The 25132-nt window shown below is 31.0% G+C and overlaps 6 protein-coding genes across 7 annotated transcripts; 5 read left to right on the forward strand and 1 right to left on the reverse strand.

Moving 5' to 3' along the window:
* Positions 1-113: 113 nt before the first annotated feature.
* On the forward strand, positions 114-4003 carry Gnptab (N-acetylglucosamine-1-phosphate transferase subunits alpha and beta). Its single transcript, XM_047056238.2, has 6 exons — positions 114-460; positions 623-999; positions 1087-1652; positions 1735-3176; positions 3271-3403; positions 3473-4003. The coding sequence occupies exons 2-6, from the start codon at positions 924-926 to the stop codon at positions 3950-3952; spliced, it is 2697 nt and encodes an 898-aa protein (XP_046912194.2). The 5' UTR covers positions 114-460; positions 623-923; the 3' UTR covers positions 3953-4003.
* On the reverse strand, positions 3996-5425 carry mRpS31 (mitochondrial ribosomal protein S31). 2 transcript variants are annotated; one of them, XM_047054201.2, is made up of 4 exons: positions 5004-5424; positions 4807-4947; positions 4354-4748; positions 3996-4296 (listed from the first exon to the last, which is right to left on the reverse strand). In XM_047054201.2, the coding sequence occupies exons 1-4, from the start codon at positions 5327-5329 to the stop codon at positions 4067-4069; spliced, it is 1092 nt and encodes a 363-aa protein (XP_046910157.1). In that variant the 5' UTR covers positions 5330-5424; the 3' UTR covers positions 3996-4066. The 2 variants fall into 2 exon arrangements, with proteins under 2 accessions (XP_046910157.1, XP_075585085.1); XM_075728970.1 differs by having other exon boundaries at positions 3996-4748; positions 5004-5425.
* A 101-nt stretch (positions 5426-5526) lies between these two features.
* Positions 5527-25027, forward strand: LOC124491539 (uncharacterized). The gene is made up of 13 exons (XM_075728917.1): positions 5527-5946; positions 6003-6907; positions 6969-7994; positions 12254-12423; positions 12483-12579; positions 12639-12763; positions 12824-13225; positions 14810-14842; positions 14903-15678; positions 15741-15963; positions 16028-16335; positions 16396-16561; positions 24220-25027. Exons 1-13 carry the CDS (start codon positions 5863-5865, stop codon positions 24747-24749), a joined length of 4845 nt encoding a protein of 1614 aa, XP_075585032.1. The 5' UTR covers positions 5527-5862; the 3' UTR covers positions 24750-25027.
* SmB (small ribonucleoprotein particle protein SmB) lies at positions 9406-10366 on the forward strand. Its single transcript, XM_047054202.2, has 2 exons — positions 9406-9521; positions 9584-10366. Exons 1-2 carry the CDS (start codon positions 9519-9521, stop codon positions 10229-10231), a joined length of 651 nt encoding a protein of 216 aa, XP_046910158.1. The 5' UTR covers positions 9406-9518; the 3' UTR covers positions 10232-10366.
* LOC124491793 (mechanosensitive cation channel TMEM63A) lies at positions 16672-19504 on the forward strand. Its single transcript, XM_075728938.1, has 6 exons — positions 16672-16845; positions 16914-16990; positions 17049-18372; positions 18429-18619; positions 18694-19025; positions 19177-19504. Exons 1-6 carry the CDS (start codon positions 16720-16722, stop codon positions 19485-19487), a joined length of 2361 nt encoding a protein of 786 aa, XP_075585053.1. The 5' UTR covers positions 16672-16719; the 3' UTR covers positions 19488-19504.
* On the forward strand, positions 19988-23373 carry LOC124491538 (protein phosphatase 1 regulatory subunit 16A). Its single transcript, XM_075728977.1, has 4 exons — positions 19988-20902; positions 20969-22791; positions 22865-23081; positions 23139-23373. Exons 2-4 carry the CDS (start codon positions 22506-22508, stop codon positions 23371-23373), a joined length of 738 nt encoding a protein of 245 aa, XP_075585092.1. The 5' UTR covers positions 19988-20902; positions 20969-22505.
* Positions 25028-25132: the final 105 nt, after the last annotated feature.

Here is a 25132-nt window from a genome sequence, read left to right on the forward strand (position 1 = left end):
TCCTATTTTTATTCACTTGATGATGATTATTGATGATTATTGCAATTTTAGTAATCATTTTTTTTTCTTTACCAAATCTAATCTAATCATTGGTGAATATATCATCAATATACAATAACCATATGAAATGTTTTCGTATGCGTGTATACGAAAACGATTCGTTGTATCCATGAGTGTGTGTGTGTGTGTGTGTGTATGTTGCATGTTGATAAATGATTGTCCAAAAAAAAACCGGATACATGGAATGATTTGAAAATAAACAAAACGAAATTAACCAACAACAACAACAACAAAAGTTTGAACAAAAAAAAAGTGAAAGAAAATGGTATTTTTCAATTTCCGAGGACGTTGCCAAAAACAACGACGACGACAGCGTTTTATTTTACTCTATTCATATGGTTGGCTAAAAGTCGTTACGATTTTATTTTTTCTTCTCGTTTCATTATACATTGTTGTTGATGTAAGTTTTGTTTTCTCTAATCTAGAATTTGATTTATAATTCTCACTGTAACTAGCAATAGGACATTTTACATTGAATTGAAAATTTATAAACACAGTCATTTTGTTAACTAAATTTCCTATCCTATCGGAATTTATTTTTCTATTTTATTCTTATATATAGATTTTTCTAATCAGCAATAATTTGTTTGAATTAGTACCGTCAAAAACCATCATCAAGAATCTTGAAGATCTAAATGAAGAAAAAAATTCATTTGACAAAAATTTGGTTGATGTTGTCTACACATGGGTGAATGGAAGCGATCCAGAATTGTTTTATTCATTGTACAATACAACAAATCAATTATTTATTAATGAATTGTCTCAATCATGTACAGCTCCAGTTTGTGATCATCATTCATGTGTTCAGTTGCCTATCGTAATTGTTCGACCTAAGCTGACCCGACCGAAAAAATATCTAACAAATGTCATTAGGATTCGAACATGACAATGCTTCATTGGCCAACTATACAATATTGTTTTTTTCCCATTTAAAATTCGGTTTGTTCTACTATCTTTATCCAGGGTTATTATTTTAATTAATCAAAAGTTCTTTAACATTCACCAATCATTTTCTTTGTTCTTTAGTTCGAGAATTCGATTCCGATTGTATTCGTCTTATCGATGGAACAATTTATAAATTTTCAGCAACATTTCTGTCCACAAATGACCAGAATAAACAGAGCGAAGCGATAATCAAATTGGATTCATTGTTAATGCTCAGAACCAAAATAACTTTTGATAATCCAGCCAATGACCCATTATTCAAACATATCGATCAAACCCAGAGATCTGATTTCCAATTTATTAATCTAAGTTTCAATCAAAATGAATCGAATATTTACTTATATGCAAAATTGAATCCAAAAATCAACATAACAAATTTAACTACTAAGCTTAAATCTTTGACAAATTTTGAAATAGATTATCCTATCAAACTGCAAATTGCAGATCGTTTGTTTTTCGAACATCAATTGGAAAGAAACGAAAATATTTCAAAGAATAGATTTTTTGACAATGATGAATTGAAATATTCTCTACGTTCATTACATCAATACGCTCCATGGATCCGTTACATTTATATTGTGACCAATGGGCAAATTCCTAGATGGCTGAATTTGGAACACCCCAAAATACGAATAATAACGCATCAAGTATATTCGACATGATTTCTCATTCTTCACCATATTCATTTCGTAATTATAAATCTAATATTCGTTCGTTTGTGTGATATAGGAGATTTTCGTGAATCAGAGTCATTTGCCAACATTCAGCTCATCAGCAATCGAATCTCATATACATCGAATCAAAAATTTATCAAAATATTTTCTCTACTTCAATGATGATATAATATTGGGCAAACCAATCTATTTGGATGATTTTTATACGAAAAGCAGAGGCTTTCGCATCTATCTATCATGGCCAGTACCAAATTGTGCAAGCGGTTGTCCCCTAAATTGGCTAAACGATGGTTTCTGTGACAAAGCTTGCAATTCATCACGATGTCTTTGGGATGGTGGCGATTGCTTGAACAATACAATACCAACAAACACACAGGCAAACAATTCCGATATCAGTCAAAAATCAAATGTTCACCCATTCTATTGTGCTTCGAATTGCCTAACTAATTGGTTGGGAGATTCTTCTTGTGATCAAGTCTGTAATAATACCAATTGTGCATTCGATATGGCCGATTGTGGTGTGGATAATTTTCAACAGTTTTATCAAATAATGATTGAGATGGAAAAATATGAATATCATTATCCATCCGATGCCAGTATAATTTATTTGAATTTCACTAAACTTAATGACTATCGCCATGATGGTCGATCATTTCCCATAAAGATTATCGATGCAAGTTATAATGTATCATTTATACATAGCGCCGTTTTGAATGAACGCCATCAAATTTTGGCATTAATGTTTGAACAGAATAAAATAAAAACCGACCTGAATCTAAACATAACGGGATCATTTCGAAAAAAGATTTTCAATTTCAACATTTTTATTCATCTCGGTAGTGTAGCAACGAAATCGCTAATAAATTACACATCGTCACCATCGTCTTTCAATTTAAGTTTAGTGATTAATGAGGAAAAATTACGATATTCAAAGATTATTGAGGAGAAAAAACATCGTATCTATGCTAAACACTATTCAACCGTATCGTGTGATAATGATTTCAAAGATATTTCAGATGAAATCAAGATGAAATTCCATAAAATCAACAATCAATTAGGAGTTGATTCTGATCAAAAAAAATTTTATTCCAAAGTAAAAAACTTATATCATCAATTAATATGTGATATGAATTTAAATTTGGAAAAAATGAGAGAAAAATTATCCGATTATTTTCAAGATGAATTTGTCCGATTTAGATCTAGAAAACTTATGGATGCCTATGCTGATTCATTGATATATGTGAATCATCTTTATAATAAAAAATTCGGGATCGAAGTTCGAAAAGTTCCCGCTCATATGGCACATTTTATGGATCGAGATATAATGTTCCGATTACATGATCGTTTTCAGAACGAGTTTGAAAAAACTTCATCACACAAGATTCGTAACAGTTTTGATATGCAATTAGCATTTTCATATTATTATTTCCTTATGAGTGAAACAAAAGATGTGGCTTTTGAGAAAATCATTGCCAACTATGATATCGATCATTCCCGGTTTGTCTTTTATGAATTTTTTTCTCTTTCTCTCAATATATATTTTTATTTTTATTATATAACTAATCAAAATCCATTCACAATAATAATGTAGGAGTTTGAATCGAAACGAGCTACAAACATTGGCCCTTCATCTTTATCATAAGAATAATGCTTCGTATGAACTACAGAATCATTTGAAAGAATGCTGTACCAGCTGTGATTCGATCAATGATACACGATCAATGGTAATATAATGCAGCAAAGAATTTTATAGCCATTTTTGCTAAAGTTTTTTTTCACATGTTCATTCACAGAATGCCATAAATTTGAACATTGAAATTGTCCACAAGTGTTCATTATTAAAAGAGCATGTTGTCAAGAAATTCGGAACAATCAAAGTAAATAAATTTGAGATCACTAACGATGATGATGTCGCTTTCAAGATGTTACGTTCGAATCGAACATTACTTGAAATGGAACTAAACGAACTACGAACTAAACGAAAAAAATTCATTTGTCTGAATGATAATTTTGACCACGATAATCATGATGAAGAGGAAAAAAAAGAATTGAAAAATGTATTGAACAATTTTTATTTAAGCTTGTTTCCATCTGCTTCACCCTATGAATTGAATGAACGTTTTGAAAACCAATTTCTTCGAATAGATCAATATCGAAAATGGAGAAATCGGAATAATTGGATTTATGACAATTTTTTCATTCTATTTTTTACATTTAATACAATGTTGATAATTTTAATTTTATTATTGTTTAAACTTATCAACAGAAATTGATTTAATTAATCAATCATCAAAAAATGAATGATAAATGATAAATTGATTTGATTATCATTGGCTATAATTATTTTTTCTAATTAGAAATAACATTATACAATACAAAATAGAGAATTATTGATCTAAATCTTCAATTTCTGACAAGAGATTTTTTTCTTCAAAAAAATTTTTATAAAATTGTATTGTTTCACGTTTTCGTTGCACAGTTATGTATGGATTCTGTGATAAACCTAACAGCACTAGTTCCATAAATTGTCGAACTGGTCCACGTTGTGGAAACTCATTTAGTAGATTATCTAACAAAACGTGGTCATAGAATGGAACCGATTCTTCGTGATCCAGACCTAATGGGAGTAAAAAAAAATTACATTCATTTTGATAACAAACATTAATCGAATTACCTTGTTCATTATCAATTGGATATTGCCACAACTTTCCATCATCGGTCAATTTGATCATTTCTTCAAACAAATTTTTTGGTGGCCTTTCAAGAAATAATTCTAGCTCTCGTTCAGTCAATTTATGCCATAAAGAATTCTTATAGGTTTGATCGGTGAGATATATTCCTTTAGGATCGAAAATTGAGAGACATTCATTGGAAAATAATGATATTGGCCGCTTTCGTGTTGGTCTAGATTTATCGAAATCCAATGTTGAATCCAGAGGAAGTTTGATTCTTACCACTTTAGAAGTGGTACCCATTTGATCGTCAGATAGTTTTGGCTCAGTCTTACTAGCTAAAATTTTGTAGCTAATGCTTTCAGATCTATCTTCTTTTACTGTCATCATTTTTTTCCTAATCAAAATTAAAATTAAAAAATTAATGCCGTTATATAATGTGATTACAAACTTACGCTGCTTCGGCAGTTTCTTTTCGTTGTTTTTGTATTGAACCCAAAAGTTGTTTTTCTGTTAGTCGGGCTGAATGTCTAGGCATACGATCAGCAACCCTTCGAGCTGCATCAACAAGTCTTTTGTCCAAACCTCTAGCTAAACTATGAAAACCACCAAGAGAAATAACAAACAATGATAATCATTTCCGAATACTTACACTTCCATCGGTTCGAGATCTTCCTTAACCTCAACCTTTTCTTTTGATCGTGCACTTTGTCGCACGTGAATTTTAGGCTTGGCAATCATTTTATTAATCGTATTTTTATCATTCGGACCAATTGATTTGAATGAGTCAACCTTTTTTTCTAATGATGTTAATCTTTCATTGTCTTTAACTTTAATTACACTAGATTTTGGTGTTTTTTTCGTTTTTACATTATCATTATTCTCATTATTTGAACTTTTCTTGTCGCTTGATAAAAGACGAATTTCTCTTCTTAATATTAATAATCGGTGAATACTAAACGAACGTTGGGGATACATTATAATAATAACAAATATATAACTAGTTGTTATTCAATAATAAAAAATTTCAAATCAATTGCGAAATTGATGTGAAAAACCTGTACAATGCATGCCATATGAGGTTTGGGTAGAATCCAAAAGGTTAAAATAGAATGAAAAAATATGGTGTGTGTGTGTGTGTGTGTGTGTGTGCAATGTGTTGATGATGATGATGATCTGTCGCATTTTTTTTCTTGCTTGCTTGCTTGTTTTATATGATCATTGATGGTTGCGGCGGCACATGCCGTTGTTTTATTACATTTGTTGAGTTGATACGCGCATCAATTTTCGGATGTATCATCACCAAAATCGTGTATCTTTTTCAATAATTTATTTCCGAATTTTTTTTCTATATCCATGCGAATGATTGTTTCATGATAATCAATTGATTGAATATTGCTTGTTTCGATATTTTTTCATTCTAAATCCTTTCAATCGACCTAATAAATATCCAATTTACTTAACAAATTGTTCGACTCATAACCTACATTTTCAGTGATTAAAAAAAAGCCATGATGGATATTGTAAAATTAGCTGAAGTTTTCAAAAGTACCCTCGATGGCAATTATAATCAAGCAGAAAAACAACTTGAACAGGTAATTAATATTTTATCGATTTTTTTTTCATCTATTTCAAATTATCTATTGCACAGATCCATAAAATAATCGGTTTCCTACCCACCGTACTTCAAATTGTTATGGAAACAAACATTGAATTGCCAGTGAGACAAGCAGCCGTCATTTATTTCAAAAATGAAGTTTACAATTATTGGCAAGAAAAAGATTCGAAAAATAATCAGCAACCATACAGCATACACGAACAAGATCGGGCTTTAATTCGTAATTCAATTATTGATGCATTGGTGCTTTCAACTGAAGTCATTCGAAACAGTTTATCAATGGCCCTCAATTATATCATAAAATATGATTTTCCAGAAAAATTGATTGTCACCGATAAAATTGTCCTCTATTTACAGACAACCGATTCAAACAATTGGATGGGAGCATTGATTGTTTTGTTAGAATTGGCCAAAAATTATGAATACAAAAATAATATTAGTAAAGCACCATTGTTGGACGTAATGAAGGTTTTAGGTCCAATCATTTACAAAATGATGGCACAAATCCTTTCAGATAATTCGGAACATATGGTGTTGATGCAGAAAATGATATTGAAAATTATTTTTATAATCACACAATATTCATTACCTCTAACTCTTTTTACTGAAGAATTTTTTACTCAATGGATGGAAATTATTCGCCAAGTTTTGGATCGTCCTGTGCCTGCAGAAGTGAACAATTTCGATATTGAAGAACGTTATGAATTGCCATGGTATAAGGCAAAAAAATGGGCTTTGCATATTATTGTCAGGATTTTCGAACGTTATGGCCCTTCAAAAGGTCAAAGTAAAGAATACAAAAATTTTGGCCGCTGGTACATGGAAACCTTTTCCATGGGTATGATTCAGGTGATATTAAAAATGTTAGATCAGTACAATCAAAAAATGTATCTTCCACAACGTGTCTTACAACAATGCATCAACTATTTGAATACATGGTTTGTATTTTTAATTTCACTTATATTAAAAATTATATTAAATTCCTTTTATCATTTAAAGTGTGGAACATCTTTTCACTTGGAAGTTATTGAAGCCAAATATTTCACAAATAATCGAAAAAGTCATTTTTCCATTACTGTGTTACACGGATGAGGATGATGAACTTTGGCAAACTGATCCAGCTGAATATGTTCGGAAGAAATTTGATTTTTTTGAAGATTATGTCTCACCGGTTAGTGCCGCTCAACAATTTTTATGTACTTGTTGTAAGAAACGAAAAGATATGCTCAAAAATACTATCGAGTTTGCCATTCAAATTTTAAATTCGAATGTCAGTACATCTCAATATAAAGATGGAGCGTTGCATATGCTTGGATCAGTTTCGGATATAATGTTGAAGAAAAAAATCTATCATCGACAAATTAACAATATGCTTGCTTATCATGTTTTTCCTTTTTTCAATTCTGATCACCCATTTTTGAGAGCAAGAGCCGCATGGATTTTACATTTCTTTGAAGATTTCGAATTTGACAATGACCTTACATTGGGTCAAGCAGTAAATTGTTTACAGTATGCTTTGATTCATGATAAACAACTTCCAGTCAAAGTGCAAGCAGCAATTTCACTTCAAATTCTAATTGTCAATCAAGAAAAAACTAGGCCAATGATTGAGCCAAACTTGGACACGATTATTATAGAATGTTTGAATATTGTGAAAATCTCCCAAAACGATGATGTATCGAATGGTCTTCAACGATTGATTTGTGCTTATGGCGAAAAAATTTTGCCGATTGCGGCTAAAATAGTCACTAGTTTGGTGGAAATTTTAGAGACCATATTGAAAACTAATGATGAAGTCAACGATACTACAATAACAATAATGGGATCATTGAACACAATTGACACTGTACTCATGTTGATCGATGATCAAGAAACTCTAAGCATCATCGAACCAATAGCCATGAAAAGCGTTTTCTTGGTTATGAATGAAAATATGAAAGAACTTTATGAAGAATGTTTCAACATTGTAACTACATTAACAGACAAACATATTTCGAATGATATGTGGAAAATTTACGAATGTATCTTTCAGATATCAACCAAAGCCGATGGAGTCGATTATTTTGCTGATATGTTGCCCTCATTACATAATTTTTTAACCGTCGATCCTGACGCATTCATCAGTGATCAGAATAGGATCGTTGCATTATTTGAAATTTGTAAATTCATTCTCAATTTTGATTGCATCGATGATACCTACTGTAATGCAATCAAAATGATTGAAGTTTTCTTTTTACAATTTCGCGAAAAAGTTGTCAATTTTATTCCATCATTCTGTGAAATTGTGATGGATCGATATTTTCAATTGGATGATCTCAAAACGACTGAATTGAAAACTCTTTGCCTACAAGTGTTATTGGTCGTATTGTACATAGATAGTGGTTTATTTTTTCAAATCATTGAAAAATTGCAGCAAAAATATCCCAGTAAAAATGTTTTAAACCATGTTCTGGAAGAATGGCTTTTGGATATGAAATCCTTTATTGGCTTACATGATCGTAAAGTATGCATATTGGCCTTATGCAAATTGTTTACATTGCCTGCTAATATGATGCCGCCTAAGATCCGTGAATTAGCTCCTGAGGTTGCAACAGAATTGTTAAAACTGTTTGATAATTTGAAAGAAGCATATAAAGCCAAAGCCATTGCTGATGCTGTAAGCACAGATACAGATAGTGAATACACCGATTCGTCTGATGAAGAAGATGCCATTGAAGATGATTCAAATAATACAAAAGGTAATTATTCTTTATATATTAATTATATAACAAATATATAAAAATTATGTATATTATTTAACTATAGCAGACGAAATGGATGATGGCGAATATTTAGAAGACGAAGACGGTGTAAGCGATATTATTGATGATGATGATAATGAATTGACAGAACTGGAAAATTTTGAAACAACCATAGACAAAGATGATTCACATGACGATGAATACATATTGTTTAGAAAAACGGTGGAATTTTTGAAGCATCAAGATCCTAATTTATATAATTCACTTTTTGGTAATTTAACTCCTCAACAAATCAGCTCGTTGGAGGATGTATTTGTTCTTGCTCAACGTCGCCAGGACGCCGCTGGTAATTATTGGATTGAATATAATTTTATTTCCATTAACAATAATACTAAATTTTAAAAAATTTTCCACTAGAATCACGTAAAATTGAACAAGGCGGTGGTTATGTTTTTTCTGATCAAACCATACCAACAACCTTTAATTTTGGTGGAAATTTCCCCATCAATCAAAATTAGATTCTGTTTTGTTTTTTAGATTCATTCATTTATAAAAAAAATTCTAAAATCAATTATATTTTGAAAATAATATTGAATTTATTATAATCACTTATTAATTTTTGGAATAAAATCTGTTTTGAAAAAAATCCAAATTTTTTTGTCTATTTCGAAGTTAATTATGTTAAAATAGCCGCCTCTATTGTATTCGGCTTCCGCGCCTCATGTGTGTTTCAAGCTGAGCCAAATTGTTTTCTCTGGTGCTTGATTTCAATTGCTTATTTTTTTTTTTGATTTAAATTGTTTTCAAGATGGTAAGTTTTAATGTCGATTACATTTATATAGAGATTTATAATTTATTATTTTGTTTTCATAGACGATTAGCAAAAATAATAAGATGATGCAGTACCTCAATTATAGAATGAGGGTAATACTGCAAGACAGTCGAATATTCATTGGAACGTTCAAAGCGTTTGATAAACACATGAATGTCATTTTGTCGGAATGTGAAGAATTTCGCAAAATTCGTGGAAAAGGGACCAAAGGGATTGAACGAGAAGAAAAACGTGTACTTGGATTTGTATTGCTTCGCGGTCAGAATATCGTATCATTGACAGTTGAAGGTCCACCGCCACCCGATGAAGGTCTTCCACGTGTACCTGGTATCATTCCTGGTCCAGGATTAGGGCGACCTGCTGGACGTGGCATTCCTGCTGTAACTGTTCCACCAGCTGTCGGTGTGGCACCAGGTCTTCAAGGTCCCGTTCGAGGTGTGGGTGGTCCAGCTGCAGCCGCTATGACTCCTCAAGGCCGTGGCATTACACCGGTTGGTTTGGCGGCTCGTATTCCAGCTCCACCTGGGATGCCAATGTCAATGCCTCCAGGTATACCACCACCAATGGGTCGTGGAATACCACCGGTTGGTACTCCCCCACAGCCTCCACCAGGAATTAGACCACCACCACCACCTGGAATGATGCGTCCACCTCCACCAGGTGGTCCACCAATGCGACCACCAATGTAGACCAATGAAATGTCCATCATTCGGAAATTTTTATCATACTTTTTACTCACATATATAATTTTCATTTTATAATTGTATCATATATATAATTATCATTTCTTTTTCAATAAAAAATCAATTTTTTTCAAAAATAAACTATAGATACATAAAAATATCTAGGTTAATTGTTGCATCACCAGATGGTGGCAAGAATACAAAAAAAAAATCTGTCGCCGTTCGATTCACGCGCACACACAAAAACACTATAGAGTAAAATGAGATGAATGTTGGGCATTATTATAATAACAACAACAACAACAAATAACACCAGCAGTGATGAATGTATTTAATGACAAAAACATCATCAATCCAGCAACCAGAAAACCAACGATAATAGATAGTCAAAAACAACAAACAAAACAAAAAATTCCATTTGGTTTTAATTTTGGTTTTATTGTGTATTTTAATTTGCTGATTTGGCTGCTTCTGCTGGTGATAAGGCATTTTCTCTCAATCTATTTATTGGTGTGTATCTCTTTCTAGTTACTTTCTGGTTGTTTCCTGAAGGTTTTTCATTCTCCCATTTATTTTTCATTGTCGTCATTGTTATTTTCTGGTGTTACATTTACACACACACACACAAACGTATTGTTTTTTGGCTCCTTGAAGAGATTGATTTTCTCGTTTCCACGGTTTTAGGGACAACTATAAAATAAAACAAAATCCATCTATATAAACATATGCGATATGATTATGTGTGTAGAATTTTATCTCGAGTTAACCTAATCATCACATTAGTCAACAACGTATACATAACAAGATTTACAGTTATCCGAATCAAAATCAGCTTAACTTTATTTCATCACTCATTCTGGAATTGATCTTCATCATACAACGCAATCAAACATTGAATCATCAATATTTGATTGTCAACGAAATGAGCTAAAGTTCTATTTATTATCCTGGTTCATTTGATATTGATTGAATCCTTGAGAAAAGATTAATAACACGTTGGACTGGTACAAGCAACATTCGACCGGGTCCATCAATAAATTGATATTCGGCTTCATCTATCAAATACATTTTTTTCTGAATTTTCTTCCCTTTGATCGGTGGTGGTTGACAACACCGTTTACGTTTCGCCTTTCAAACTGGAGAAATTGCCCGAATATATTCGTGACACAATGGACTGGTTTATTGGGTGAGTATTTTTCACTTTATTTTTATTCTATTCATACATATAAAAATTCGTCATTTTGATCAGTCCAGATGGTTAGTGACAACAAAACAAGTTTTCGTTTTTATAATCATCAATGAATTTATATTAGATGCCAACAAATAACAGGTGCACAATAAATTCAATGATGATGTTTCCATTGTTTTCAATGTTTATCATGATGATTTTTTACAATCCGTCATTGTTCTTTAGCTGATTATAAATTTGAAATTCTTTCTCTTCCCTATTGTAAGGAAATTATTAAAATATTGAGATCAATTTATCTTTCGTTCAATGTTAGTTTACTTTTTTTTCATTAAAATTTAATTGAAAAAGCGGGAGAGGGAGACTGAAAGTGTTCGGCGTTTATGATGTGTTGATCCATGTAAGGACTTGTATGTATCATTTCCTACTTTTCTTTCTCTCTCTCTATCACTCTTTTGCTGTCTTTCTTCCCTTATTTATACATAATGTTATCTTTGTATGATTCGGTTAGCTTTAAAGAGAAAAAATACACAATGAAATTATTATAAAAAAATATGCCAATCATATAGTGAAGAGAACTCGTCACAAAATGGTTACATTTGGATAGATTCTTTTGATCCCGATTTGTTTCCTCATCTTCGTCATCATCATCATCATCATTATCATGTTAGATACTCATCGAATTATGATGAAACATAACTATCGATGATCGATGAAATCATTGAATAATACTATGTTTGTTCTTAATTTAGTTTGGTTAGTCTTTTTATTTGGTCATTGCAACATTGTTTTTTTTTGCTAAAAACAAAAATTTTCATTATCATCTTCATATCTGTATTTTGATATAGGAAAACCCGGCGAAAAGACAAAGATCCGAGTCCATCACAACAAGAAGAAACCAAACATTATCTTCATAGCGCCATGCTTGAATGCACAACATCGGAAGCCAAATTAAGGGAGATTGTCAATCTAGCCGAAGGTTTGGATTATAACGAATGGCTTGCGTCACACAGTAAGTGTTTTTCAAATAGCCGATTCCTTTAAATAATTTATTTTATCATTTTAAAAAAGCGATTGCTTTTTTTGAACATATTAATCTACTATACGGTACCATTTCCGAGTTTTGTTCAATGTCTGGATGTCCGGATATGAGTGGTCCATGTAATCGGTATGTATTATAATTTGTTTTCATTCCATCTGTTTATTTTGGTAATTATTTTTCCGTAGACAATACTTATGGGTGGATGAAAAAGGTAAACGAATCAAATTAACTGCTCCACAATATGTCGATTACGTAATGACTTACTCTCAAAAGGCGATTAATGATGAATCAATCTTTCCTACGAAATTTGGTAATCTCTTGACATATTTTATTCTAATTTTTTTCAAATTAAATTTTTTTTTCTTTTCAGATAGAGAATTTCCTCCTACATTCGTATTGACTGTCAAGAAGATAATGAAATTATTGTATCATGTAGTGGCCCATATTTATCATTCACATTTTAAAGAAATAGTTTTGTTAAATCTTCATCCACATTTGAATTGCATTTTCGCTCATTTGATCTTGTTCAACGAACGTTTCAAATTAATCGAAGAGAAAGAAGTGGAAGTTTTACATGATCTAGCTGTAGCTTTGCAAGTTCATCCATCAAGACAAACATTAATGGCCCATAATCCTAATTCTAGTGAACAATCTCGTTTACAATCGGAAACTGGAGCAATTAATCATCTTGACAAACAAGATGACCGCCGATGTATAGTCGATGATACTAATAATAATATAACAATGGCCACAGATTATTGTAATCCAGATGTCATCACAACGCAATGTCGAAGCATTAGTGCACTAGATGATTATCGAAACTTTGATTATCAAACAACGGACGAGAATCTAGAATATTTGAATGATCAAAAGGAAAATCAAAATGCGTCAAAAGTGAACAATGTTTTCGGCGTCAATTCGCCAATGTTGGTCGATGAACAATTTGTCGACGATCCAAAAACATTGTTTCAAGTCGATTCTCCTGAACCTATGATGGTCGAACCGATGATGTCATCAGAAAATATGCCTAATAAGAAATGTGCGTTTGATATACGGAATTCTCTTAGGGAAAGAAGCATCTCAGCAAATGCAGTGCTTGCTACATGTAAATCATTTGAGACATTCACTACTTCTCCAATCACTCGTCGTTCGAATTCGGATCGTACTTCGGCAAAAAGCAATTCGACATTATTTTTCTGTGCTTCGAATAAAGACGAAAAACCACTGTCACTTGATCGTGATGATCATTTATTTCAATCAAACACAAATTTTCCTAATACTGAAGAAACATGCTAACTGAACTAATGATGAAGATTCGTTTATTCATTTGGCAATTATTTTTTAATTCGATTCGATCTCGATTTGTTTCGACAACATTTGTTTGCTTGATTGTTTTATTTTTTCTTTATCGAATTTCTTATTCGTCAATCACTCTCTTATGCCTTATTCGAAATTTTTTAGTCATTTATATTATACGTTATAATTCGCTTGATGATGGTCGATTCTCTTTCTTTCTCTCTTTATCACTCTTAAGATAAAAAAAAACGATAGTGGCGATAAACAACAAAAAACATCCATATCATTATCACCATCACATATTTAAACAGCCCCTTCTATTACTTTAAGATAAATTTAAGAAAAGAATCATCATTCGTAATAATGTTTTATTGTTATTTCTGCTTATTCGATTGTATCTATTTTATCGCTTTTATTCTATTCGGTCAACATTATCTGTGATTTCATTGGATTATATATGACTCTAATCAAATTATTCTATTGAGATGATATTCTATGATAAAATTTATTAATTTTTTTTTCATCAATCATGCAACGAAAAAGAAAAAAAAACATTCATGTGCAAATTTCAATCAGTTAATTCGTATTTCAATTTCCTTTCGAATGAATGAATATATTGAATTTGAATTACAAAAAGGCTGGTTTTGAAATTGAAAAAATAATTGATTCTTATGTAAACTATGATTCTCTCTCTCTCTCTTGATCTGTTCTTTTTAGAATTTGAATTAAATAAAATTCCAAATGTTTTTTTTTCTTATTTGAAAATGACATTTCAATAGTTATATTAGGATGTTGAAAATATTTTGGATTTACTGCGCATCCTGAATTTCAGGATATTCTATATATCTATTCGTAAAGAATAGCATCCTTATATGTTTGTGAGTGTGTGTGAGTGTGTATGTGTTTCAAGAACGTGAGCTGTTTGATAAATTGTTTTGGTTAATGTCAACGATCCGAAAAAAAAATCCAATCATCATGATTTCGAGGTTTTCAATAAAATTTTTTCTATTATCATCAGTTTTGCTGTTGCTTACATTTACAACGGAAGCTCATTTTCATACAAAACGATTACATGATGACTTGTTTAGCGATTGTAAGTTTTTTTTTTAAATATCAAATTACATCATACAGTTGATCATTATTTTTCCATCAGATAATCGATTAATAAGGCCATCTAAAAATCATTCATATAAATTAACTGTAAACATTGGACTTAAACTAACACAGATTATAGATATAAATTTGCGGCAACAAGTAATGACCACTAATATATGGCTTGAGCAAAATTGGTATGATTACAAGTTAACTTGGGATCCAAATGATTATGGCGGAGTCGATATGATCAATGTTCCTGCTGAGAATATATGGCTTCCCGATATAGTTTTATTCAACAATGCGGATGGCAATTATGAAGTGACATTAATGACTAAAGCTACAGTTTATAGTACCGGTTTAGTTGTCTGGAATCCACCGGCACTGTACAAAAGTACATGCAAAATTGATGTTGAATATTTTCCTTTTGATGAACAATCATGTTTAATGAAATTCGCTAGCTGGACTTATGATGGCCATGAAGTCGATATTCGACATGTTAAACAGGAAGAAGATTCAACTTATGTGGATGTTGGTATCGATCTTAGTGAATTCTATAAAAGTGCCGAATGGGATATATTGATGGTACCAGCGAAATATAATGAAGAATATTATGAATGCTGTTCAGAACCATATCCAGATATTACATTCAATCTTACGATGCGTCGTAAGACATTGTTTTATACGGTCAATTTGATCATACCATGCGTAGGCATCACTTTTCTTACACTAGTTGTGTTTTATCTACCATCTGATAGCGGTGAAAAAGTAACGCTTTCTATTTCCATTCTTGTCGCTTTAACTGTGTTCTTTTTGCTTCTTGCTGAGATTATCCCGGTAATTGATCATTCATTCATTGTGTTAGATAATAATATTCAAATTGATTTTGCTGCTTTTAGCCAACAAGTTTAGCAATCCCATTACTTGGTAAATATTTACTGTTCACCATGATACTCGATACACTTTCCATATGCGTCACGGTGGGTGTTTTGAATGTTCACTTTCGTTCTCCCGCTACTCATATCATGACACCTTGGATTCGAAAAGTTTTCATTCACATCTTGCCCAGAATACTGTTGATGAAACGACCAACTTCACAAGATTGGCATGCAGAATTAGCAGGTTGGAAATGAAATGTCTAATGATAAAAAAAAATTAACCATAGATTTTCATATACATTTTTTAGCAATCGGAAAAAAAGGACGTGGAAGATCTAAAAAAGAATCGGATGGTAATCGTGGACCATCATTGAAATTCAACGGAAATTTTCATGATTCGCTTGATTCATTTCAAGAATCCATCTGTATGTCCGGAAGTCCTGATCAACCTGGCCCATCAACATATTCACCACATCAAATGGAAGAGTTGAATCAATTGTATGAACAAAATTATGCTCATCTCAAGCAAATATTCAACATGGTCGAACTACAAAAGGCTATTAAAGGAATTATTCATCTTGCTGATCACATTCGAAAAGATGATAAAGACATTAACGTAATGATCAATTTTTCAGGTTTAATTTTTTAAATTATTCAGTTTATTTTATATTTACAGATCATTGAAGACTGGAAATATGTAGCCATGGTTTTAGATAGACTTTTTCTGTGGATATTCTCATTGGCCGTATTCTGTGGAACGTGTGGCATCATATTACAGGCACCATCATTATATGATACACGACGGCCAATTGAATCGGAACTTACATTGGTCACCCCACAAATTCAATCATAAAATTAAATTAAATAATAATAATTATTATAATTATAATTAAATTGTGTTTATTAGCTTGCTCAAAATATATTTAAATAAAGTCATTATAGTAATATAAACGTTTTTTTAAAAAAATAAATCCTAAACTCTCCAAAATCGACGCATATAATGAGGAATTGTGTTGGTGCTAATTGTTGCAAACATTTATTGGCAAATTATACCAATATTTACCATCATGTAGATGGAATGGATGACATTATCGAAGCAATAATTTTCAACTTTTTCTCTGCAATTGTTAGTGTACAATGATATAATTGTGTTCAATTGTGATATATAATTTTCTTGCTTTAACCAATTACCAGATTTTATTGGCATTTTTGGCTGTGGTACGTTTAATTTATTTCAGACGTAAACAACATGGCCGGAATTGGAATAAAGAGTAAAAAAATTCAATTCAATTTAAAACACTATATTCAATTTTTAATAATTTATTTCAGTTGGCTAGATTTCATATATAGCGATCGTGAAGTGGATTTGTTACATGACGAAAAACCAATCAATTCTTCTCATCCAAATGCTTATCTTCATAATTGTTTACATGATTATTCACATCTAATCACAAACAAATATATGTCAGATGAATGGAATGAATTGATTTCGATTAGTTATGATCACAAATTTCAAGATATTAAAAAAAGTCATCAAGCAAAATTGAATTCAGTAGGTCAGAAACGTCATTGGCTACTTGACTATACTTTTATCAAGGACGAAGATATACTCAAACATCGTGGAAAAGATGCAAGCAATTATTTATTATTTCAACGTTATATTATCTATATTTTGACATTCCTTTCCATTGTTTCAATGACAATTCTTACTCCAGTCAATATGTCTGGTGGTAACAGTCTTAGTACATATTATGAAATGACAACAATCAACAATGTTAAAAAAACTTCATCACTACTTTGGATACATACAATAACAGCGGTTGTCATTGTAATCATTGGAATTTTCATAATGAAAAAATTCTCTGATTACATATTTTTACCTCAACAAGAATCAACTGGTCAAACCATTTTGATACAGAATCTTCCTAAAAAGGCTCGTGATGCACAAAAATTGAAAAAATTCATTGAAGTCAATTTTAGTGATGTCGAAGTTACACGAATTACATATACTTATGAAATAGAGACGATAAGAAATTTACAAAAAGATATGAAAGCATTCCAATTTTCATTAGATTATTGTGAACAATATCAACGACATTATGGTCGTCCGCTATTGGTACGGCCATATATGTTTGGTCTGATTTGTCCACAATGTCCATTGTGTGGTATATGTTATTATCAGCATCAATTCTATGAATGTCAGAGACAAATCGAAATCGAAGTGATCAAAACAATAATTCAACCTCAACATGCTGCATTTGTTCGACTGAAAAATTCTATGATGGCTCAAAAAATATTGGATCACTTTGAAATCACTCAACATACTCGTTTATTGTACAGTATATATTCATGTGCACAAAAATTTTGCAATTTTGATTGCAGTGATTATAGCGACGATGACCCATATGGTTATAATCAATGGATAACACAATCGGCACCATTTCCTGAAGATGTTGAATGGAACGATATTATTATGAACAATCGCACATCGTATATTTGTTCATTTGTACTCAACTTGTTGACAATTATCATTTTTTTGTTTCTTACCACTCCAATTGTTGCGATGAATTTTTTACAGGAAATATTAATTTTCGGAATGGACATATCGATAGAAGATAATGAAGAAAAACAGATAAGCATTGGTTTCCTTCAGGTAAATCGGAAAAACTAAACGGAGCTGATTTCTTAATATTTTTCATTTCAAAACAGATAAAATGGGCAAAATACCTTAGCGCATTGATAATGAATGGATTGGCATGCATTCTACCGAATCTAATTATGTTGATCGAATTATTCGTTCCACAAACAAGTAAATCGGAGAAGAATTCGAAAATAATGAGAATGGTTTACTTGTATCTAATATTGATGGTGCTTATATTTCCTTCACTTGGACTCATGTCGTAAGAAACAATGAAAATTTCCAAAATTCAATCAAATCATTTTTCTATTTCAACACTACAATAACGATATATAGGGGACAATTATTGATTAAAAAAATTACTGATAAATCATTTCCAAGAGATTTTTACAAATGTCTATTTCCGGCAACTAGTAGCCAATTCTTCATCTATTACGTCATCTCATGTATATTCATAAATACTCCAGTGGAACTATTACGTTTGCCTGAACTAGGATCATATGTATTCAATTGCATAATCCATTATCCTAAAACAGAGGCGGAATATGGACGTGCCCGTATGGAAACAAATTTTCAATTTAGTTATGGTTCAAACTACCCACGTTTTCTATTAATATTCACTATTGTTATAACATATAGTATTGCCAGTCCCATATTAGCACCATTGGGTAAGCATTTATTTTGTTTTTAAAATTTAGTTTATTTTTTAATGAAATTTTTTTTTTATTTCCGATTTATGTCGTGTCATTGATTGATGTGGAATTATGGCTGGTCGATTTTTGGTAATAAAATAAATAAAACACACACACACACACACAGGATTATTGTTCATGTTATCCAAACATTTAGTGGATCGATATCATATATATTATTTATGTAGTACAACACAAGTGATCAATGCCAATATCCATCAAAATGCCATCTCATTTGTTTTAATTTCCTTTTTCTTTTCATTTCTACAATTGACAACATATATGAATACCCGTAATGAATTTTCGTTAACATTCAAACCATCAAATGTTTGCATTATCATACTATTATTATACATAATATTTTTATTGTTTGCCTGTTTTAATTTTGATTATTTTTACAGTCGATCAAAAGATCAACAACAACAACAACAACAATAATTATCACAATAATCTTAAAAATAAATATATTTTATTATCATTATAATTTTGTTTCACTAAACATTTAAAAAAAAATATCGTTTATCAAAATAAAAACAAAACAATCAATAATTAGTCTGAAATAAATCTGGAAAAAAACGAGGAAGCGATGATGGCTAACAATAATACATTACATTAACAATCATCATCATTATTATATTATTATTAGTAGCCATCCTATCCTTTCCAATCAATTGTAACAATCAACCAATTTGAAAATATCAAAAGTTTTCATCATATGCCAACCACCATCATCAACCTATATACCGTATATATATATATAGGATCTCATAATTATTCAAATGTAAATATATTATTTTGTTTTTGTGGTTTGGTCATCCTCATCATCATCGAGAGCAATCAGATATTATTATTATTATTTTAATGACGTTGTTAAACGAGAAAAAAAAATTATAATAAGAAATATAATCACCAATCAAATCTAGTGACACCCATTCCATGACCAACAAAAAAAAAAAAAATGAAATACGTCAATGGTGCGCGCGTTTGAATACATATATATCAACACAAAGAAACGCATACCATTCATAATATATTATATTACATGGTAAATGCGTGTGTATCAAAATCAAAATTTAGCATCATAAATTAATGTGTGTGTGTGTGTGTGTGTCATAATATATACATCTATTGAAAAAGGAATGACAATTTTTAATAATCAAAAAAAAAAAAAATTATTCATTCGTCTCTCTACGGCTATCAAATGTATGCCATATTTTCATCTCTTTGATGTTCAAATGGTGTATGCTTGCGTTTATATTCAAACAATTATACAAACAACATTGAAATCGATGAATGGTGAGTGAAATTAGTCATTATTATTATTATTATTATCATTATATTACCGTATGTTTGCAAGGTGTAATTTCCAAGAAAAGAGAATAATATATTTGATGATCAAATAATAATCTATTTGAACATTACCGAATTTATTTTCCGAAAGTTTTTCATTATCATGTCTATATAAAAAAAAAATTTCAGGTTTCTGGTTCATTCATTAAAAACGAATGAAAAGCTTGAATCTATATTTATATATGATGTTGATGAAAAAAAAAAAAAAAAAAAAAATTCATCAAACATCAACAACAACAGATCATACTATGAGTGAAAACAAGCAGACAAGACAGAGAATGAAATTTTTTTCTGCATAAAAAAGAGAACGAAATATAAAAATCTGAAAAAAACCAGGCTCGAGAATAGCAGCCAAGCTTTTTATTTTTTTTTTTTTTTTGATCATGATGTGGAAGTGGTGGCCGTTTTAGTCATTATCCTATCATCAATGTTGTTGTTGTTGTTGTTGTTGTTGCTACGATGATGATTACAATAGTGATGGTGACAGAAACCAACACACTCAGGTAGGAAAAAAAAATCAATGATCCAGTTTTATATATTTATATTATTTTTGTGTCGTTATGGCATAGGTTATCGTAATAGTCGTCGTCATTGATGATTAGTTTTTTTCATCAATTTAATATTTGGTCATCATCATGATCATAATCATCTTCAACAATGATTGAGAAAATTTCCTTTAAAATTTTCTTTCATGTTCTATATATATCAGTCAATATGAATCTATGATCATAATCGTCAATTTTTTTTCCTAAGAAGAAAAAAAAATCCACGATAATTGTAAGATGTATTATATGGTACAGGTGTTTTTATCAGATTTGATTCAAGTTTGTAAATTTTTTTTTCTATTGTAATCATTGATCTTATCATCATCATCATCACGTTGATTGTATCGTTGAAAAATAAATAAAACCGCCAATCAATTGATCCAATGATCGGATCATAAATGAAATAATCGCCATTAAATAACATTGATTTTTCTTGTGTGATGATGTAAATTACGGTGAAATCGAAACGAGTGTTGTTTTCTACAATTTCATATGATCCTTCTGTTTGTGTGTGTGTGTAAATGGCTCTTTCTCTCTTTCGGTGCAGTGAGTGTGAGCACGTCTTTTATTTTTTTTATATTTTCATCATCCTCGTTACCGTGGTCTTCAATTCATTCATTCATTCAATATTTCTGTTTCGGTGAGGCAAGCCATTCACCATTATCCAACGACGCGTTTGTTTGTCTTTTTCCATTCATTCACCACCATTTTGGTGCTCACCTGGCCTGTTTACATCACCGATAACCACAACAACAACAACAACAATAATAATAATAATAACGATAGTAGATCTGGCTATGGTCAGATATATGATGGCCGAATGAGAGAGAGAGAAAAAACTTTCAATTGAATCCAAGAAAATACAAAACTACAACGGAATATTATTTTTTGCCAACATGTCATTGTTTATGTGTTTGTGTTGAAATTTTTCCATTTAATCAATGATGATTAATTGATCCATTGAAATCCAATATGATTACAATACTCATAAATATGGTCATTATTATTATTTGATGTGCCATCATCTTGACAAAAAAAAAATTCGCAAGACACATCATATACATCGAATCATTCCACATTCCAGTATTTTATTGTTGCCATCATCATCAGAAATAATAAATTTTTTTTTTGTTTCAAATTCTTGTGTTTATCATCATCATCATCATCATCATTAATATTTATATTTATATTACTGCATATGTTTATCATTCATCATCAACATCATCTGGTCATCATTATTTTTTTTTTTATTATAATACAACAAAAATTATGGTCCAAAAACATCATAATGATATTTAAATCAAATCTTCCAATAACAAGAAGCCTTATAATATAATAATAATTATATATCATATTAAGTTTATCACAAAAAACTCAAATCCAAATGAGAAAGAAAATTTACAAATCTTTCATTTCTGCTATATAGGCGACATAAATATAGTATATAAAAAAAAGTTGATTACATTTTTCATATGAAATCCATAGTACCATACGTTTTGATGATTATTCAAAAGAAATCCATTTTTCGTACATTAACCATAAGCCAAAATATCGAATAAAAATGGCTGAACATTCGGATTTGATTTCGGAAATGGCCTATCTGGAAAAGCTAAATACTGAAGAGCGATTAAAATTGGCACGAAAAAGGCGATCTCAACAATTGAAAAAATGGTCACAACGAGAAAAAGATTATACCTATATGAATAAAAGAAAACGAGCCGATGGGAGCCAAACTGATACGGCTAAAGTTAAAAATAATAATAATAATAATAAGAATGGATATAAAGTTCATTTTGTACCATCTGTGATGTTGTTGGAAGCTGCCACTCGAAATGATATATACGAAGGTTTGTTTCTTTAAGATGTTTTTAATTTTTAGAATAAATAAAATTGATTCATTTATCTTGTTTCCAACAACAGTGAGACGTTTACTCATGTTGGGAGTAAGTCCTGATTCGACCAACGAAGATGGCCTTACAGCTTTGCATCAATGTTGTATTGACAATTGTGAAGAAATGATGCGTTTATTGATCGAATTTAAAGCCAATGTAAATGCTAAAGATAGTGAACAATGGACACCATTACATGCTGCCGCAACTTGTGGTCACTTGAATTTAATTAAATTATTAATTGAAAAGTAATATTCTATTGAAATCTAAATTCTCAGAATTTATGATTATTTTTCGTCATATAGTGATGCCGATTTATTAGCTGTGAATGCCGATGGTAATATGCCTTATGATATTTGTGAGGATGAACAAACATTGGATTATATCGAGGCCGAAATGGCCAAACGAGGAATCACACAGGAATTAATAGATCAAATCCGAGTGAAAACTGAGAATCAAATGCTTTTCGATATGAAAGAATTGGTTCAAAATGGATACGATATTGATTTGAAGGATGAACAAGGCGCCACGCCGGTATGAATAAATAATGAATTGTGTTTGATTAATTTACTGATTACTGATTCATCAATCTTTATAGCTTCATATCGCCGCTGCTAACGGATATATGAGCGTCATCGAGTTTTTGGTCGATAACAATGCTTCCATAGATGAGTGTGACAATGATTTATGGCAGCCAATTCATGCAGCTGCTTGTTGGGGACATGTAAGCTTTTCATTTAATTACGCTTGATATTCGCTTTTATTTTGACTATTTTTCAAATCAGATTGATGTTGTCGAATTCTTAGTTCAAAATGGTGCCGATTTAGAGGCCAAAACAAAAAATGGGGAAACTCCTTTCGATATTTGTGAGGATCCAGATTTAAAGAATCGAATTTTACAACTAAAGACAGAAATTGATGCCAAAAAAGCTATAAATTCAACCAGGTTACGGAGGTCACATAGCACCAACACCCGTTCACATTCGATTCGACGGACTAGTATTCGAGAAAAGTCACAAATTGCGAAAAGAGAAGCCATTGAAGAAGCGAGAATATGGCATGAAAAAGCTGGCGAATCCGACGACATTAAAAAAGATGATAGTGACCTTGATTCAGACACTCAATTCTATAAAGATTTTAATCGGAAATTGATAACAGAATCGCCAATTGATATTGATTCTATCAAAGTTAATATGGATTCAAATAATATTTTTCACATCTCGTCACCATCATCATTTCAATCAGAAAATGGAAATCATGATCTTATTAATAATACTTCAAACTATTCTAAGCCACAACCGGATACAGGGACTTATAATAACGATCATCATCAGCAAGTTGGATCCAGTCATCAATATGATTTAAACATTTCGAATGAACCTCAGGACAATCAATATCCTAATATAGAATATACACCACAAAATAGGAAATTTGATCGTATGGATGGCAATGATTCTCATCAATGTTCCAAGAATCATGATAGTTATCATCCTGATTTAAGTGGTTATAGTATAAACAATAATAATACCGGCACTGGTACGTTAATTGATCTCAAAAAACAACGGTCAGAAAAACATCGTAACAGCTTAAATAACATTTATTCCGATCGATATAAATCATTTGCAATTGATCATCCTTCTAACACTAACATTCAATCAATTATACCAACTAATCAAACTACAATCAATCATCATATGAAACCGACGACAACAAAACTTTATGGCCAGAATGTAAATCTTCAATTAAAAACACAAATGGGCAATGTTTCATCATTGAATAACACGAAAACGCCTTTCTCCATGACCACAAATGATTCCATGTTTGATTCTCCAGATGCTGCAAGGAAAAAATTTCGTGGTAATCCAAGTGAATTGATTGGTGAAGAAGAGAAAAAAGGTTGTTGCAATATTTGCTGATAAAAAATAATATAGAAATATAATATTCGCCTTTCTGTTTTATTCATTTCATTCCAATCATTATTTATTCCATTGTAATTATAAAAAAAAATTATCGCTGTGATAATCACGGTTAATCAAATTTTTTAAAGAAATTATCGTGAACGTATGTCATTATTAAAATAACACATGCATTAGACCATTTATATAAGACGAATTTATTTTACAATTCACAAATGCTTTGCATCAAATGGACACACACACACACACAACAACAACAACAACAACACCAACAAAAAGAATAGAACATACTACTATAAACGAAAAAATGACAGTATTACTGATTTTTTCCAACACTTTCTACTTCCCAATTTTTGCTTGTTATAAATATTTAACGTGTTTTA

Source organism: Dermatophagoides farinae, chromosome 1, assembly GCF_024713945.1.
Source record: "Dermatophagoides farinae isolate YC_2012a chromosome 1, ASM2471394v1, whole genome shotgun sequence".
NCBI classification, from domain to species: domain Eukaryota; kingdom Metazoa; phylum Arthropoda; class Arachnida; order Sarcoptiformes; family Pyroglyphidae; genus Dermatophagoides; species Dermatophagoides farinae.